The 17,703-nt window shown below is 50.8% G+C and overlaps 9 protein-coding genes across 9 annotated transcripts; 5 read left to right on the plus strand and 4 right to left on the minus strand.

Moving 5' to 3' along the window:
- Window positions 1–59: 59 nt before the first annotated feature.
- Window positions 60–1,606, minus strand: HETIRDRAFT_431871 (uncharacterized protein). Its single transcript, XM_009543161.1, has 3 exons — window positions 858–1,606; window positions 445–801; window positions 60–392 (listed from the first exon to the last, which is right to left on the minus strand). Exons 1-2 carry the CDS (start codon window positions 1,558–1,560, stop codon window positions 479–481), a joined length of 1,026 nt encoding a protein of 341 aa, XP_009541456.1. The 5' UTR covers window positions 1,561–1,606; the 3' UTR covers window positions 60–392; window positions 445–478.
- A 161-nt stretch (window positions 1,607–1,767) lies between these two features.
- On the minus strand, window positions 1,768–2,052 carry HETIRDRAFT_413884 (uncharacterized protein; the record flags this gene model as incomplete). Its single annotated transcript, XM_009543402.1, has 1 exon — window positions 1,768–2,052. One exon carries the CDS (start codon window positions 2,050–2,052, stop codon window positions 1,768–1,770), a length of 285 nt encoding a protein of 94 aa, XP_009541697.1.
- A 5-nt stretch (window positions 2,053–2,057) lies between these two features.
- HETIRDRAFT_413885 (uncharacterized protein) lies at window positions 2,058–2,294 on the plus strand (the record flags this gene model as incomplete). The annotated part of the gene is made up of 1 exon (XM_009543403.1): window positions 2,058–2,294. The coding sequence occupies one exon, from the start codon at window positions 2,058–2,060 to the stop codon at window positions 2,292–2,294; it is 237 nt and encodes a 78-aa protein (XP_009541698.1).
- A 2,294-nt stretch (window positions 2,295–4,588) lies between these two features.
- HETIRDRAFT_431874 (uncharacterized protein) lies at window positions 4,589–7,410 on the minus strand (the record flags this gene model as incomplete). Its single annotated transcript, XM_009543162.1, has 12 exons — window positions 4,589–4,601; window positions 4,654–5,010; window positions 5,065–5,193; window positions 5,249–5,373; window positions 5,427–5,510; window positions 5,562–5,798; window positions 5,849–5,932; window positions 5,985–6,130; window positions 6,186–6,399; window positions 6,449–7,030; window positions 7,086–7,212; window positions 7,265–7,410. The coding sequence occupies 12 exons, from the start codon at window positions 7,408–7,410 to the stop codon at window positions 4,589–4,591; spliced, it is 2,244 nt and encodes a 747-aa protein (XP_009541457.1).
- Window positions 7,411–7,799: 389 nt separating this feature from the next.
- HETIRDRAFT_413887 (uncharacterized protein) lies at window positions 7,800–9,188 on the plus strand (the record flags this gene model as incomplete). Its single annotated transcript, XM_009543163.1, has 9 exons — window positions 7,800–7,876; window positions 7,933–8,009; window positions 8,061–8,183; window positions 8,235–8,323; window positions 8,379–8,610; window positions 8,664–8,756; window positions 8,808–8,908; window positions 8,958–9,026; window positions 9,081–9,188. The coding sequence occupies 9 exons, from the start codon at window positions 7,800–7,802 to the stop codon at window positions 9,186–9,188; spliced, it is 969 nt and encodes a 322-aa protein (XP_009541458.1).
- A 2,019-nt stretch (window positions 9,189–11,207) lies between these two features.
- HETIRDRAFT_469713 (uncharacterized protein) lies at window positions 11,208–12,207 on the plus strand (the record flags this gene model as incomplete). Its single annotated transcript, XM_009543164.1, has 6 exons — window positions 11,208–11,304; window positions 11,360–11,383; window positions 11,437–11,460; window positions 11,513–11,738; window positions 11,794–11,854; window positions 11,914–12,207. The coding sequence occupies 6 exons, from the start codon at window positions 11,208–11,210 to the stop codon at window positions 12,049–12,051; spliced, it is 570 nt and encodes a 189-aa protein (XP_009541459.1). The 3' UTR covers window positions 12,052–12,207.
- Window positions 12,208–12,236: 29 nt separating this feature from the next.
- HETIRDRAFT_443290 (uncharacterized protein) lies at window positions 12,237–13,154 on the minus strand (the record flags this gene model as incomplete). Its single annotated transcript, XM_009543165.1, has 4 exons — window positions 12,237–12,524; window positions 12,562–12,921; window positions 12,986–13,026; window positions 13,076–13,154. The coding sequence occupies 4 exons, from the start codon at window positions 13,152–13,154 to the stop codon at window positions 12,237–12,239; spliced, it is 768 nt and encodes a 255-aa protein (XP_009541460.1).
- A 422-nt stretch (window positions 13,155–13,576) lies between these two features.
- On the plus strand, window positions 13,577–16,279 carry HETIRDRAFT_378661 (uncharacterized protein). Its single transcript, XM_009543166.1, has 13 exons — window positions 13,577–13,610; window positions 13,667–13,953; window positions 13,994–14,019; window positions 14,076–14,127; window positions 14,179–14,212; window positions 14,273–14,574; window positions 14,630–14,758; window positions 14,809–14,927; window positions 14,983–15,194; window positions 15,253–15,419; window positions 15,475–15,573; window positions 15,637–15,703; window positions 15,761–16,279. Exons 1-13 carry the CDS (start codon window positions 13,607–13,609, stop codon window positions 16,051–16,053), a joined length of 1,791 nt encoding a protein of 596 aa, XP_009541461.1. The 5' UTR covers window positions 13,577–13,606; the 3' UTR covers window positions 16,054–16,279.
- A 242-nt stretch (window positions 16,280–16,521) lies between these two features.
- HETIRDRAFT_305647 (uncharacterized protein) lies at window positions 16,522–17,588 on the plus strand (the record flags this gene model as incomplete). Its single annotated transcript, XM_009543167.1, has 5 exons — window positions 16,522–16,672; window positions 16,735–16,946; window positions 17,008–17,160; window positions 17,223–17,363; window positions 17,418–17,588. The coding sequence occupies 5 exons, from the start codon at window positions 16,522–16,524 to the stop codon at window positions 17,586–17,588; spliced, it is 828 nt and encodes a 275-aa protein (XP_009541462.1).
- Between the last annotated feature and the right edge of the window lie 115 nt (window positions 17,589–17,703).

Raw genomic sequence — 17,703 nt, forward strand, 5'->3', positions numbered from 1 at the left:
CTCGCTGCACACCTTCGGATCCGGATCGAACATTTAGACAGATTGATCAGACTGTAAACTTACTGAGAATAATTTCTATTCACCGCTATGTTACAATACAAAATTGATTAGATTCGGAAGGAGACACCGGGCAGAAAATAGAGAACAACCAACACAGGTCAAGGCACTGACACAAAACGAAAGACGAACAGGAACGACACTACTGTACATTACGAGCTCGAGCACGTCCGACAACGCCTAGCATAGATCACCATATGGACGCGCGTGGGTCACATTGCCATGGTGAAAAGTGAAGCCAAGCTTTCACCCCGCTTCAGGGGTAGCACGACATGCCGATCGCGCACTTTCGAAGCAAGGCGGCCGGACGGGCGGCTGTGGGATAGAATCCGTACCTGAAAATCGAAGTCAGACACAACGACAATAAGCATGAAATTCGCGACTGACAAACGAGACCCCAACGCAGGCTGAGTATGGTGAACTACTTGACGCGTAAATCGTTATTGCAGCTGCAACGCCTCTCTCGACCCGACCAGCTCTTGCCGCATGACTGACACCTTTCCCGTCCTGAACTGACGATGCTAATGCCATTCTTTTGAGGATAAGGGCGGGAGCTAGGTGATATAGACGACACCGATGACGCTGACGAAGCAGTGTCATGGTGGATTGCTGCACGATGCCTCTGGAGGTCATGTTTGCGCGAGAATGCTCGTCCACAGCTGCGATGTGGGCAGATGAACGACTTCTGGCGTTCTGGATTATGCGTGTCCAGATGGGTCTTTAGGTTATATGCACGAGCAAAGGCTGTAGATGAGAACGAATAAGCATACGACGCAAGACTAGAACGAAGAGCGACTCGCCTCGGTTGCATTGGGGACACTGATGCCTACGCCTCGGATCCTCCGAATCGATCTCGCTCCTATCGTGGACAGAAAGAACAGAGGGTACCGGAGGGACAGTGGGCAGTTGTGGAGAGACATTTTGGGAGATAGCCGGGACATGGTACCTCCCTGAGCTTGTTGCAGGTGTGTACTCCGAGCGTGCTTTGGGCATGTAATGCACCGGAGGGGAAGTGGGGGGAGACGGAGGCAACACGCCGAAGGAGGTGAGGTCCATGTCGGGAGAAGCGCCCGACGTGTAGCGATTGGCCGAAGGATCGGTTACTCCGTAGTCGGAGCCGACGGTCAAGGACCTGAAGTCCATTTCGATGGGAAATGGGAAACTGCTGGGAGCGTAGGCGGGAGAGGTGGGGAAACTATAGAAGGACTCTGAAACGGTGGAAACGGTGTCGTAGGCCGAGTGGGAAGACGCGGTGATGGAGCCGGGGCCAAAGACGGGCTCGTTCGATCTATAACCAGCAAACTGGGCGGTGTCGAAGAGGACCTGAAGCTGGTCCTCGTCGAAGGCGGCGAGGTCGTGGTCGATCTGGAGCTCGAAAGACTCGACGGGGGGTACTACGACTTCGCCTGCAGTGTCGAAGAAGGGGACGTCGTAGCCTTGGGAGGGCTTGGAGTTATCGGGGTTGATATAGTCGAAAGCGAATTCGGAGAAGTTGTGCGTCATGTTGGGACTACGGCGTAGCAGGTGCTATAAGTACGAGGGGAGATGGAGGGCGAAAGTAGGAAGGAAGGGAGTGTGCGCAGCAACAGAGCACATATCCACAGAATTCCCACCCCTCGGCGTTCGCCTTGTCGGCAGATCCTGCCGGCTCGATCTAGCCCGCCGACCGCTCGCACTTCCATCTCGCTCACGGCAAGGTAAGCCAGGGTACTAAGCTGTGCTCGATGCTACTTCAGTGCTCTTCCTCCACTCTTCGCCTGGATCAAGCATTCTGACGCCGCAGCCCATCCCATCCCATCCCAAGGCGGTGCCCATTTGCCCTCCCAGACCGAACACCACCAAATTATATTCCACCGCACACCATCGTGCTGAGCGCTGAAGCGCTGAACCCCCGCACGCATTGATCCATATGGTCCCAGCACGTCCAAAATCGCCAGGGCACGTTGCTAGCGCGCTCGTACTCATCGCCGCCCCTTCACAGTCCCCTCGATTCATCATGCATGATCGAGTTTCGCCGATTTGGTAGTACAACCCTCTTGCAGCCCGTCTCCTTGGACTCTGCTACTAGCATTCCTCTTTCAGCCCCCCTCCTCCGCTCTCCGCGGCCATACGTGGTTCGCGTCAGCCATCTGACGTGGTCTTATTTCTTCTTCAGATATGTCTCCTCCCTCCTCCGTCGACTGCATGCCGGACGCTATCACGACATTCATATGTGCTCCGTGTCTTCCCGTCGATGATTACTACTTCCTGGTGCCGAGTTGACAACGACAACACCATCAAGCGAGCCTGACTATTGAAACCAGCGCTCCGAGCCGCACCCTTTACTCGTGCTTTCCTAGTCTTGCAAATCTCCGCTTGATCTCCGCGCTGGTTCCTCCGAGCAATGGACTGATTTCACGCATGCACACTCACATCGTCAGGCACTTTCCGAGCCCCCTATACCGTGACGTTATTAGTACACGTCGCCTTCTTCTATTTTTCGACAAAATCCAACATACCTACATCATTGACACCGCTTACAATTATTCCCAACCATGTCACATCCATGCTGAGGGAACGATCCCGAAATCACGTAGTTCCTCCGTAGTCATCATTCGATCAATACGAGGTCGAAACCAAATCAGTATCTCGGGGCATGACAGAAGCTAATGGCGAGGGCCGTCGCCTGATAACAGAAACTTAACGGCTGCATCGTCCTAAAGTGGGGGCCGTCAACTCAATGTTGATGATGGGCATGGATACGTGGACGGAGGCCGACATTGGGCGTTTATCGGCGCCAGTAGGCATGGTCTGAAGCAGACAATTGTTTAGACTTATAGGGCCACGGCTTTCTGGGTGCATGCCGCATAAATGATATCACTGGATTGCAGGAGTCGAAGTGAATTGTGCTTACTAGTATGATTGTCAGCAGTGTTTAGGCCGGGAGATGGTTGGCTGTGGGCGGGCGAGACAATCAAAATTGATATCTGACGTGGGCGCCGCCGAATGCACAAAACGGCTCCAACGGCACGACAAGCTTGCTAAACTTCCCTTACAGCACGTAAGTCAGCGCGCTGGCCATATCACAAGATCCACGGTCCTACGTCGAAGAGTGGCGAATCTTGGAGTTGCAGTCAACGGGTACGAAAACGGGGCTGGCTCCCTGCGTAATGTGATCACGCCGAGATCAGTTCCCTCCCACACAGAGCCAGCGCGAGTCACTATCTGGATGAATGATCCAACTACTGTTGCGCGACAGAAGGCATGGGTGACAAGTATCACCCTTCGCCACCCGATTGAAATAGCAGCCGCCCAGAGAACAAAGGAGTCGTCCATCACATTTGACCTAGGACTGGGTAGGACCGCCATGGCAACAGGCCTGGAAAATACATGGACACGTTTAGGTGTCTGCCCTAGGCCCCTTGTGCGTGTCCGATCCTCGAGCAAGCCGCGAGGTAAGGTGCCGCGAAAGAGGAAAGGAGGGCTTCGAAATCCCTACAGTCCTGCCTCCTGCGGCGCGTTTGCCGTGCGCTTGTGAAGAGCCGTCAGCGACAGCGACGTATTTGGGACCATCAGGTCTAGAGGCGGCGAGATTCTAGAAAGTTCTGAGCGGGCGTAGGAACACACTGCCGCCTCCTCCAAGCACTGGATGATGGAAGGCGTCAGCGAGCCATCAACTGATAGGAGAGAAATGTTGATCGAGAACCATGGCCTTGATCCCTGACTCATTTCTGCTTCCATGAATACTCGTACTACTCCTCACGACGACAGGAAGGTAGTCTCTAGATCAAATGATATGACGATGGGATCTTACCGCTTGTGTATCAAACTTCGAAAAGCCTAGAGTATAGGCGCTTGTGGTGGCTACTAAAGTAGCCTTGTGATATCCACGTCCAATCGCGTGGATGGATTCGAGGTGCCATGGATTGCGAAGCTCCCACAGGCCATGGGCTCTAGTCAAAGCTTGAGGTTAGGCATTAGTGATTGCAGACAATAATCAGCACGCTCGTAATCCATCTACCTCGGACAGCATCACCGTGGAGGTGCAGGTCGTTGTCCAGTGATCGTATGAGGAAGGTGCGCATACCATTTCGTCAACGTTGCCCTCAGGACAAAACACAAATTCATCGTCGCTGTATTGGGCCCGATTTGTTGAAACTACACACCTTTCTCCGAGTTCAATGTCAAGGACAATAGAGAAGAGTATACATGGCAATGAAATACCCGTCGCATCTTTTCATTAACATGGTAGTGTCGGGATCAATCACCATCATTGGGTGCTTCGACGCTGATAGTCGAAGAACTGCGGAAAGAATGTCGCGAGTCGCCAGAATTTAATTCCTGAACGAAGGGCCTTCGGAACAAAGTTCGGCGCAGGACTTTCGCCTGTTTGCTTAGATTTCTCTGCGGGCAAACGATTGAGCAGATTTCCTTGAGTTCCCTTCGAAACTCACAATGCTTCCTGGTGACGACAGCGAAAAACGCAACAGCTCACATAGCGACAACTCGACATGATACAGATGAACGACCGACCCTATGAACAACAAACCGGCTAAACGCCCACCCTAGAGAATGTCTCAGAACAGTCAGTATGTAAAGCGGAAAATCTGGACTGACCTGTGCACCACCTTCTTTTGCCCGGAGAACCGAATGATCTCACGCTTCTCCATGACAAATAGCGTCCGTTCAAGCGCGTGACTTGAATAGCCTTGCTGCGTCACGAACTCCTTGACCAGGCTCTGGTAGCTAGTGCTCCATCCTACGGGCAGACGCCTGCGGATCTCCTTCTCGATCCTGGTAATCTCACTATTGAGCTCACCGCGAGACAGCCCCTCGACAGAACCCGCAGAGACAGCATTCATAGTGGAAAATTTGAACAGCCGGACGGCTTCCTCGACATGGTGCAATTGGACCACAGGCGAGAGCACCAGTTTCGCGAGCGATTCAGATATCCGGATGATGGCCTCCAATTGACTGCATCAAAGATATCAGTACGAGTGGCGAATGGTAACAAGGTACAACACGCACCGAACAGTGATGGGAATGGAACTTCGTTCGTCATTATCCAATTCAACCTTCTGCACTTGTTTCCTCAGGTCAACGAAGTGATTGCTGAGCATCTCTTGAGCTTCGGAGGACAACCGCGGAGCGCATTTCCTTGGATGATCCGGAACATCAGTCACGACGAAAGATTTCTCACACCGGAACGCACGATTTGCAGTACGAGATATATCGCTTCATCCTGTCAATGTCGATTTCCCCAACGACATCTCCGTTTTCGTCTGCACTATTGTTTGGGCGGTTCATGTGGATATTCATGACATGTTTTGCGATCATCTGCAAGAATATGAGTTCAATGCATATCTCCATAGGAAGGCAAAAAAAAGTACCCGATCTCGCTGTTCATTGTGTTCATCCTTGATAATGAAAATCATGTCAAATCGAGACAAAATAGTGGTCTGGAAGTCGATGTTCTGAGGAATAATATTCAGTGAAAAGACCGAGGAGAGAAGACCAGCACATGCCTCGCCTGGGCTCCGACCTTCGTCATATCGCCCCCATACAGGGTTGGCAGCTGCAAGGACACTTGTTCGCGAGTTCAGGACAGTGGTAATTCCAGCTTTCGCGATGGAAATCGTTTGTTGCTCCATAGCTTCGTGTATAGCAACACGGTCCTCATCACGCATCTTGTCAAACTCATCTATACAGACCACGCCAGTATCTGCCAAGACCATGGCACCACCTTCAAGGTAAAATTCCCGCTATTCCAAAGATCAGCCTTGGAGAAGTCATTCAAGGGAGCGAAACCTACGGAAACGGCATCACGCTGAACTGATGCGGTGAGGCCAGCTGCACTGGAGCCTTTTCCAGAAGTATAAACAGCAATAGGTGCAACCTTGAGCACAAGTTAAAAATAATGTTTTGAGTTGACGGATGATGAACCATACCTTTTCCACAAATTTGAGCAGCTGACTTTTTGCTGTACCGGGATCACCCAGCAGAAGGACATTGATGTCTCCTCGAAGACGCATACCATCAGGTAATATCTTTTTTGAGCCTCCAAACAAGAGACAGGTGATTGCTTTTTTGATATCTGCACGCAAGATCAGTCCGTGTTTGTGACTCAAGCGAGCAACTGAAACACGCGCCTAGACTGCCAAAAATACTTGGAGCCACACTCTTCGCAAAACGTTCGTAAAAGCCATCGCTCCTGGCCATCTCTCCGAACTCCTCTTCCTCCTCCGGCGTAAAGTGTAATCCAAATGGATTAAGTCCTCCAGGACTCCCGGAAGATGGCGAGGAGAGTTCCAGATGGACCAAGCGGATATAGGGCTTACGAAGTGCCGCTGCTCCCGCTGATTTCTGTGCGAAGTTTAGTACCTCTAGGTCATCCACGACGCTGATCACCCACATCTTTAGCCGCTTGGTACGTAGAATATATGCCCGTGGCGATGATTCTAGAGCCGGGGACAACATGTCCAGTGATATATCTGTCTGCCGAAAGCATGATGTGCTGTGGAAGTTCGCCCACAGGAACCATGTCCGGTGCCTCCTGAAGCTTCAGCGTCTGGTGGTCGGCGAATGTCGATTTTGAATGCACAATGATATACGGATCCATCGGACATTCCTTCTTCTGACCTTCTACCTCTGGTGCGTCACAGACTCGAGGCAGGCCCCGATCAGAGCCACCACCAATACCACCAAGGCCACTAGCAGGATAGATCACCTTGGGTGATCGGCAAGCACGACATTGGAGATGCAGCTTGGTTGCACGAGATGAAAGAACAGATGCAGAGATGACGATGCCCGGTATTCGAACTAGCTTGTTGATGGTATTTGCAGTAAGTCCACGGAACTGTAATAGGTTCAAGCCAGACTTGATGGAGATCTGTATCTTGGGTATTGTTTGCGAGGCGGCTTCCGCGCGCTCGTCTGAGCCACCTGCTAGTGGGAAGAGGATACTTCGAGATGCTTTCGTTGCAGCGTTTTCGAACTTCAATTTTGCGATGATTGATAGCCGCGAAAATAGAGATATTTGATCAACTCACTAAGGGCAGAACATCTGCTGGCCGATCTTGAATCGCATGAGCAATCTCGTCATTGTACAGGCTGATGTGTCCTAGATCGACTTCGAGTTGATAATGCTTGAGAAGAAGATTCCCTCGAAGTTTGTCACTGTTGGCAATGAATTCGGACAAAGACTTTGGAACACATTGCAACCACGAACCGGTATACAAATTCGCCTCCTAACCGGTATTGAAGCAGGAAGTCAAGCAGCAGCTTCTCAGTTTGCGAGGGAGATTCTAAGGAGGCAGGATTGGAGATATCATGAACGGATACAGAGTATACACGGTCTGCGTCGAATCCAGACATGTCGAGAGAGAGCTAGTAGATGCAGTGGGACGCGACACTGAACACTCCACTAGAATTACGCGACGGATTGATTTAGGGCAGGCTTGTACGCGTCAAGGTATTATGATACCAATAACGGTTACTTTCGCATGTGATAAGTCGGAGCCAACCTCATTCACGGTCGTTGGAGTATTTCGCTACATAATAAATCGAACACGCAGCATTGGAAACATTTGCGACATCATTCAGCGTCCTGAAATCTAAAAAAAATACCGTTAGACGGCCGACAAAACGAAGTGTCGACAAGTCTTTAGATATGAGTTAATCATAAATAATCAGTTTACCCCACCCGTCCCCGCAGTGTTCTGAAGTCCATTACTGGGATCCTTGAAACCACAATTCACGATACAATGAGTACGAGCATGGACACTGATGAACTACCCGTAGTCCTCCCCCCTAGCACTCTGTCTGGGTTGGCACTGTCGCTGTGAGTTTATTTGAGACAGAGTTACCTCCTCTGCTCATAGCGGCTAACATCTTCAGGCATCCTCTTCCAATCTTGAACATTTCAGAGCATTTAACGCGCCTCAGATTGCAGACGAAGTCGAGTCTTCCTTTCGGTCAGTTCAAGGTCATCTTTACTACTCTAGGTTTGCTCAAGTCCATATTAGTCCTGGGTGCATTGCTGGGGACACAGAATGGACGTGATGTCGATATTGTCAATAGTTTTGAGCTCGTTGTGAAGGAGGGAGAGAAAGTCGATCATGAATTTCTAGTTTCTCGAAGAGATCAATGTGCGTGTGGCCACCTCGGGGGATCCTTTGATGTGTTAATATCTTGTTCAGACAAGCAGGTCTTTCCATCTCTCGAATTTATCGGATGGTATACGGTGGCACCAGTACCTACCGCACGTCACATCGCTCTTCATGAACAGGTCAATATCCTGTCACACGAAACCATTCTCGCGCGACGCTTATGCTTCTACTCAGTTCACCCCATATAGCTCAACGCCACTTCTCTTGCTCCTCCAACCGTCCTCGACCGTCGGGGCTTCCGATGCCAACGCCAATCTGCCTCTGAAAGCCTACGAACCAACAATAGAGATCCGCGATCGGTCATCGCGTTCCGTGTTCATCGAGGCACCTTTCAGTGTTGAAACGGGAGAAGCGGAGCGGATCGCTGTTGATTGGACAGCACGAGGAGGAGAGGGGGGTACGAGTTGTGAGTGCAACGCAACCTTACTTCGTTCTCTACTCTTCCTGAAATACTGTCAGTGGAATCTCACCTGCAGACTCAACGCGCTGCAGTGAAGATGTTACATGATCGTATCGTCATCCTAGTCCAGTATGTCAAGGATGTCATGGCAGGTACGTGCTTGACTTGCTATACTTATATGGCTATCTAACTTTTGCACACAGGCAAGGCGCCGAAGGATAGCGCCACCCTTCGCTCACTAACCGCCTTGCTTGCATCCCTACCTGCGAGTGAAAACAAGGCGTTTCGACAAGAGTTCGATATCGTAAGCATGCATCATCAGGCTAAAGTTTTGCGCTCAACCTCTGCATCAGGAATATGAAGACGTGCAATTGACCGCATATTTGTCCACGCTGACCAAATCAGCTAATACATTGAATGATGTACGTCGTTCGTACCAGGAGAGATATGGTATCTGACCTTACCTTTGTCTCCAGCTCGTTGACAAGCATATTGTAACGAATGCTGGCAATCGGGAAGACCGAACACCACTAGGTGCGGGAAGACGTAGGGGAGGAAAATTCGATTGGGATCGTATTCACTGAGACCTGAAGGGTCTCGTCGACGGGAGCTTCCCAAAGACACCTTGTACACAACTGTAGGACATAACTGTACGGATTCTGAAGGATTGCTTGTGAACATTTTACAAGAAGATTCGAAAGTGAGTCAATTTCTGTATCAACGAGTGAGGCTATCTGTTTACAATTGTACTGAATGTAAGTAGTTGAGGTATTGGAATCATGTCACGATTCCCAATGGACTCTCGATCACTGCCCACGTTCGGTGTGAAAAAGTGCTGAAACATTCGATCGATTTTTGGGAGTATACTTTCTGCATAAATGACTCACGGCATGATGTAAATTTCTGGTTTAAGTTCGGCAATTCCAGCCGTATCTGCAACGGATTATACATGGCCTACCAGCAACTCTTCAAAACCTGGTTTCCCTTCTTTCAGGCTTCGGATTAAAAGACTGCCGATGGGGACATGGAGGACCTCATGTCCATCCTACGACTGAGCCACCAAGTACACAAATTCTGCTTCATGAAATCATGATGCAATCTTTGCAAAGCCAATCTTGTTTCGGCCGTCCGTCGTCCTAATTCTCGTTGAAGTAGACTGGGACATGCTCTGCGGGCTTATTGCGCCTTCGGAGATCCTGGAAACCTAAAAGACAATCAAGCAGAGTACTATTGACATGCACAACAAGCTCATGCATACTCCATTCAACTACGGTGATCTACTGAAAGCATTGTTCGAACGCGATGAATGTCGTTCTTCGATTACATAGGCATATGGCACACACTTGAATTATTTCACAGGTGTAAACTGCCTACATAGAGGCGAGTTAGCAAGCATTTGGGAGCTACATTGATCGGCGTCTCCCTTGACTTCGTCGAGTAATGCCCGATAAATAGAATTCGGGATACCATCGTTGCCGTTGTCTGTGCTCGATCTTGAATTAGTGAGAAGAGAAGAATCAACCAAAAAGAATTGATGTTTAGAAGGGTTCTCAGCGGAATCATTCCCCCAGAATTCAGAGTCTAAAACGCCACGGTGCAGGTCAATACAGCCTGCCAAAACATCGATATCTGCGGATACGACAATACCAGGGCTGTAGTCTTGAGATTCCGGAGGTAGATGAGCTGAAGACCTAGGATATGTAAGTGTTAGCTTCACATCTCAACATATTTGCGTAGCATTCCGCAAATCCATTCAGAAGTTATTCGTATGGATCGGTACAAGGCAACAGAGTCCAGGCGTTCTCCAGATGGTGTCTGTGCGATGAGGGGATTTTGCTCATTGCTCATGACGGCTATCTTATCTTCGTCGTCATGAGCAATATATGATCTCCAGTCTTCACTGACAGATACCGGTACAACCACCAGCGATATAGTGCTCGTTGGAAACGCTGAGATTCTATTGGAAAAAGAGTAGTGACGGGAGATGTATGATCCTTGCAGTTATTAAGGAGCATTGAGTTGCACAACACGTTGAGTTAGATGTGATGACACCCTTCGGCTGAAGAAGCTCTCCAATGCTCGCACAACATGGGCGTTCTTGGACGGGATAGCCCCTTAGTCTCGCGTGTTGGGGTATTTTGATAGCTCGCGCTCGTCGACGATGCCATCCTCAGACAGAATCTAAGGTATATAGAAGGTGTAAGCCTCATGGCCTGAGGCAGAGCAGAGCCGATCTCGTTGAGCGCAACAGCGATTACGATGGACGACGGGCGGTGTTTAACACATTGTAGATAAGCTTCAATACTTGGATGGCTGCTGACAGCGTCTTAGAATCAGAAAGATAGGTGAGCATTGATCGACGAGGTCGAAGGGCAGCCTCGCGTCCATGTTGGGATGATGGAGGCATCAAGTTCGTCGCTGACGCGACGCGCGGTAGTCACGTGATGCGCGCGTACTTGAAGCGCGCTTCGACCGGAAATTCGGGGAGCAGCTTGCCTTGCTGACTCTCCGCCGGTCTCGCCTTCTCTGATTCTCGACCTCCTGGTGCTTATAAGGGTCATTCGTCTCCCGGCAATCATCGGTCATTCACCGTCGTCTCCAACATGTCCCAAGCTCAGATCCTGTCCTTCGCAGACCTCACCCAGTTGTTCTCACTCAATGGTGCATACTATATGGGATACTCTTTCTTGTTCGGAATGTGTGAGTAATCTTATACTCAGAGCGGCTACGAGGAGCTGACGCGGCTCTACTCTAGCACTATGGGTGACTTTCTTTGGAGGTATGCATCATTGATGTCCTATGCCAGGTATATGTAATCGATGTCTTCTTCAGGGATCATCGCATTTAAGGCTTTGCGTGAGTCGTCGAGGCACCTGCTAGTCGATGGTTGGTTAACTGGTGAAGACAGCGAGACATCAATTTGGTGCCTTACAACACCGCACGTTTCCTGTGTACTTTAACACCACCATCACCATCTCTGCTGGCCTACTTGCGGCCTGGACTTACTCTCACCCTGCTATCCTCGATAATGTCAAGCGCCCCTATCTCGCTGATGTCGCCCAAGCCTATAGTCTTGCCACTGTTCTTCTCACGCAAGCTCTCAACTCCTTTGTCATCGGTCCCCTTACCAGCAAGTCAGTACCTGTATTGATCTTCATATTGAATTACTGATTCAAGACGACCAATCAGGACAATGTTTGCCCGCCACAAATTGGAAAAGGATGAGGGCAAGGCGTACAATGAGCCCGGTGTAAGGCTTACACAATGATCAGGTGTCCGGGTTCTTTCTTACTTCAACCATTCTTCCAGGTATCGGATGCTATGAAAGCATTGAACGCGAAGTTCTCTCAGTTGCACGGCTGGAGCTCTCTAGCAAATCTCTCAGCTGTCATTGCTCTCACGTTCCACGGCCTGTGGCTGGGCAATTTCGGCGTCAATGTCGTCTAGGTAGTTTGTACCCTCTTCTACTGAAACGCCTGCTCCCTCCCGTCGACATTCGTTCAATCCATGTACTGTACAGATCGTCGTTGTTTATTGCTCGTAATCCTGCAATACATCACAATCATGTCATTGATCGGCAATTGATGATTGCTATAGTTGATCAAGAAAATACAGCCTGATAGCCTGTACAGCTATGCACCAACAGCCTCCAGACTTGGGACGAAGCCCTCTTTCAGACTCCTTTCGAGCCTTCTGATCTCTTCGATGGAAGTAGCCTTTGCAATGGCCGCCTTCACCTTGTCCGCCTCTTCTTTTGACATCAGCCGACCTGCCTTCCCTGGTGCGACCGCTAGCCGTGGCTCATCTGTCGATATTGTCTGCTTGGTGGATTGGGTAGAAGCTGTTGTTGATAGTGAGCTCGCCAGCGAGTTCTCCAGTCCATCGGCCGTTAAGAACAACCCTTTTGCTGCTTTGCGCTCCTGAGACCGAGACCGTTCAGCTCTGCACAAGACACACATGTAAAGGCGGCAGGGACGGTACCTTATCCCGGATGCGCTGGAAATCTAGAACTCTTAGCCCTGGTATTCTCCAAGCAATCCATTCCCGATACCATTTCTTTTCCTGCACTGGATTTCCCAACAAGGTTAGATACTTCAGTCCCTTAAGCTCCCTCAACGGTTCCAGGTCTCCCAACTCCTGTATGTTGTTATTGGTGAGGACGAGGGTCGTGAGGTTTGGAGTAGATAAGTGGATCGAAGAGGATATGGATGCTATTCGATTGTTCGCAATGAGAAGTGTGTGGAGGCGTCTGAGTAGGGGGAAGTTTCCGAGCGCGACAATCGAGTTATCTGTCAAATCTATAGCATCATGCTGGTCCTGCATATGATCAAAGCGATCGTCAACGAGTCCATATAACGCGAGAGCAGCAATACCTCCTTACCTTGGTAACACCAAGGTTTTCGATAGCAGGGATTTTATAGCCTGTGAGCCGGTTTGTGAGCGCCTTGATTGAGACGGGATCTTTACACACCTCGAAGGTCAAGTTGCCGTTCCTTAAGGGCATTCAAGGAAGACGGTGCTTGTGCGATGAGCTCGGGCGTAAGTTTCATTGTGGATGGAGGCCTCAGGTTCGTCTGTGGCGAACGCGCCGCGCGCGCCTCCTCAACGTGATCATCTCGGAAGTGACCACTGTGCGTTCTTGTAAACACTTGCTAGCGAACGCGTGTTATCCACCCACCACCACCATGAAGTCCCTCCACCAACGTCTCAACCTGTGAGAATCACTGCGTCTTTACGATACTTGCGAACATCTAACGACATCAAACAGCTACCTAAATGGAGAGGAATCCTATATTTTTGTTCCTGTGGAGCCTGTTGGCGCACGACCGATGGTAGTTTATAGAAGCTCAGGAGATATTGTACTTGATGGTGTGTTTATCGCATATATCTGATTTCTCTATATCTGACAGGAAGACATGCAGCACCCAACGCGCCTATACCCAGCAATGCGAAACGCTCAGGCAAAACTGTCTATGGCATCCTTGGTCTCATTACACTGGCAATGTGTAAGTTGCGTGTCAACACGTTTATAATGCGCCCTCACAGTAATCTCGACCTCTAGCGGAGTATCTAATTGTCTTCACGGGCCGTGAGCATCGAGGAACCCTGCTAGGACATGCTGTCTATCGTGCAGTAGATTTCGAAATACTTCCTCTGGATCCGTCCGCATCTGTATCAAGTCCCCCACATCCTGTCGAGGCGCACCTACTAGCACTCGTCCGCTCACATCTTAAAAGCGGAGTCTTCTTGTTCAGCTATGGCTTTGACGTGACACGGCGTTTACAAGCGCAGTGGGTAGCCCAAGAGAAAGACGAAGGCAGGGCATTCTGGGAAGTGGTGAGTCCGCGTGTTTGTGATTCAGTAGACTTTTGCTGACTCGCTCATCTAGGCCGACGACAGATTTTTCTGGAATAAGTAGGAGACAGCTCTGTAATGTCGGAACTGTTGCTCATTATTTCACCTTCACTCAGATACTTGCAATCCAGGCTCATTGACATCAGCATCTCAAATCCTAAAAACGATGTGAGCCGTCTCTCTTACATATATCGATGCTTGTATTTGACATCTTTGCAGCTAAGTTCCTATATTCTCCCAATAATCTATGGCTGTATGTGATGCGTTCTTGTTTCTCATACTGCAATTGCCTTAACATACCACCTGACCATAGCCTTTGATATCCGACTCTCGTCGATTAATGGTCAAAACATACAAGTCAGTTTAATAAGCCGCCGATCGCGGTTCCGTGCAGGCACGCGGTATTTCAGACGGGGTGTAGATCACGACGGCCACGTTGCAAACTTCAACGAGACAGAGCAAATTGTTCTCATTGGTGGCACGACGCCTGACGCCGACGACTTCACGCATAAATTAAGCTTTGTGCAGATTCGTGGAAGCGTGCCTGTGTTCTGGGCAGAGGTGAACACGCTGAGGTACAAGCCGGACTTGCAGATCATGGATCTCCCTGACTCGGTAGGCACTGTTGTATACCGTCGGATCGGGCTGTTCTGAGCCTGGTGCGTGCTAGGTTGACGCGACTCGCCGACATCTCCAAGAACAAGTCTCTTTGTACGGCGAGCAGACAATGGTGAACTTGGTCGACCAGAAGGGATACGAGAAGCCTGTGAAAGACGCGTACGAGCGGAACGTCTCTGAGGTGAGATTCTTCACGCTGTCCATGAGTAGAGCTAATCTCGTCGTTGGAAGGCAAATGTACCGGGGGTCAAGTACCAATATTTCGATTTCCATAACGAGTGCAAGCATATGCGATGGGACCGCATAAGCTTGCTCCTAGACAGCGTCGCTGACGATTTGATACGGGACGGGTTTGTAATCCCTCTCTGGCACTCCTATCGTCGTTGACATGGGCGGACCTGCTAGATATTTCCGGGTGGATTCGGGCAACCCAGAGCCCGTCGACTGGCAGCTTGGAGTCGTCAGAACAAATTGCATGGACAATCTGGACCGCACAAACGTCGCGCAAGCAGCTACCGCCAAGTGGACGCTGAACCGTCAACTGAAGGCCGTCGGTGTACTGGCTGAGAATGACACTGTTGATAATCACGAAGAGTTTAACCAGTACCTCCGCGAGAGTACGATTTATTGTTTATTTTCTATCGCCTTTGAAATTCTCAACCCCCATGTGTGCAGTGTGGTCCGACCATGCGGACTACATCTCGAGGGCGTACGCTGGTACAGGCGCCCTCAAGACAGACTTCACTCGTACTGGCAAACGCACTCGCGTCGGTGCCTTTGATGATTTGAAGAAATCTGTCATGCGTTATTTCAAGAACAACTACTTCGACGGCGCTCGGCAGGTCCGTCTTCTTTTAGATTGAGTTCTTGTTTCGCGCTGAAGATTATTTCCAACAGGATGCATTCGATCTTATCACCGGCACTTGGGTTCCACGGAAAGGCCCCTCTTCAGCCCTGTTCCTCATCACGGATAACAGGCCTCTCATCATACGATCTGTAAGGCTCTTCTTATTGCAACTCTCTTCGAGTCTCGCTAACGGGCATGTCGTGAATACCCAGGTCCCCTATGCGCTCTCGTTCGCTTTGTTCATGATCTTAGCAGGTCTCACGCTGCCCCGCTCTTCCGGTTCGTCTCTTCCATCAATCAGTCTCACGACCATCGCGCCTGATCATCACGTTTCAGACTACTCTCTCTTCTATTATTTCATTTTCTGGTTCATGATTTTCGCTTCGGCCCTCACTTTCATTTTCCTCTATGGCATCGACTACGTTGCGTGGCCAAGGCTTCTCCCGCCGACGGATGTCATTCATTACAGCGGTCCGGGCTTCCGGTCGGCGCACAAGGGCAAGGGCCTCGGGGTGGATGTCGGGAAGCTGAAGGCTGGTGCGAACGCGCAATGGCTGGCGAGGGGAGCCCGACGGACGGACAAGCAGATGGAGGAGATTGAGCTCGGCACCAAGAAACGGATGGACTGAGGCGCCGCGCGTGTGAACACGCACGCTGGACTCGTAGACCTCTCGACTGCTGTCCCCTTCTAGTGTCTAGCTAAGGGCCGTACACGCTAGCCATTCGCGCTCCCGGTTTGCGAGCTGTCTGTTGGATATTCTGCGCGGCCATGTATATCTGCACATTGGCACATACTCGATATTTATGCTCACCCCTTTCTCAGATACATATACTGAATGCGGTCCGCTCTCCACGATATGCTATTTTTGCGAGCCGCTTCTTCCTGTAAATAAGTGTACGGTCGACTCTTATCTTCTCCCCATTTGGTCCTGATAATCGTATATTTTGGGGGAGACTTTGGGGTACAAAAATGTTCAAAGTCCGCCGACGCGTCGCACGTCCATCAGCCACTGCCCCCGGAGTGCAGCAGTCCCTGTTCATATCACTTTTTTCTCACTCTCCTCTTCTCGCAACCTTCCTCCCTCCGTTCGTTCACGATGTCCGAAAAAACCAGCAAAAAGCGCGCATCCCCCGGTGCCGACGTCGAGAAGAGCATCAACCCACTGGAGGGCGTCGAAATCGGGGATGAGGACGCGAAGAAGCTGACCGACGTTCAAAAGGATATCCAGCGCGCTGAGCTCATTCTCGGTACATCTTTCCTGTTCTTATACATACACTCGGACGACGCTGAGGTTATTTGAATGGGGCAGAGCGCCGCGCGCAGGCAACCCTCACGCCTGTATATCAGAACCGTCGCGAAGTCCTCAAGACGATTAAGCTGTTCTGGCCAGTCGCGCTCATGAACCACAGCTCGTTCGCCGTGCACGCCCAGCACGAGGCGGACCGCGTTGCGCTCAGCTACCTCGAGGACGTGTGGGTCGTGCGCGACGCCAAAGAGCCCAAGGTGTTCACGCTCGAATTCGTACGCTTCTTTGTATCCGCGCTATGCCCGCCTGGATAGGGCTGACTATGGACGCACGCAGTACTTCAAAGAGAACCCGTACTTCTCAGACTCCGTCCTGAAGAAGGAATACCGCTTCCAGCCGTCGAATGCATCCGACGACGAGACGCCCGACGCGGACGGCGTCACACCGTCGATGCTCGACTTTTCCTGGGAGCGGGACGTGACCCCCCAGGTATGGACCGCTCCCGCGACATTTCTCGTTCGCAGAGGAACGAAACTGACGGATCATGGCAGGCCATCAAAATCAACTGGAAGGACGACGCCAGAAACCTCACCAAGTCGTACCCGCTGGTCAACAGCGACCCCGAGGACGACCTGCCGTCCGAGTTTGGCAGCTTCTTCAATTTCTTCGAGACCGCTCAGGACTACACGGATGTGAGTGGCGCCGTTGTCTGTCGTGCGGATGCCCGGACTGACGACGGGGATCAGCTCGGGGTGCTCATCGCGAACGAGGTGTTCCCTGATGCGATCGACTACTTTTTGGGGACTGCCGGGGGAGACGGGTTCGATTCGGACCTTGAGGAGGACAGCGAGGACGACGACAGCGAGGAGGAGATCGACCTGGAAAAGCCTCTGGCGAAGAAGGCCAAAAAGGCATGATGCACGGTGTATTGTTGTTCGCGTGTAGTAGAGAGTGTGGTACTATGAGGATGACATGTTGCGCGGGTGATTCCCTTTGGAGCGTTGCCATGAGCGGGAGTGGGAGAGTGACAGC

This window comes from Heterobasidion irregulare (assembly GCF_000320585.1).
Source record: "Heterobasidion irregulare TC 32-1 unplaced genomic scaffold scaffold_01, whole genome shotgun sequence".
Taxonomy (NCBI): domain Eukaryota; kingdom Fungi; phylum Basidiomycota; class Agaricomycetes; order Russulales; family Bondarzewiaceae; genus Heterobasidion; species Heterobasidion irregulare.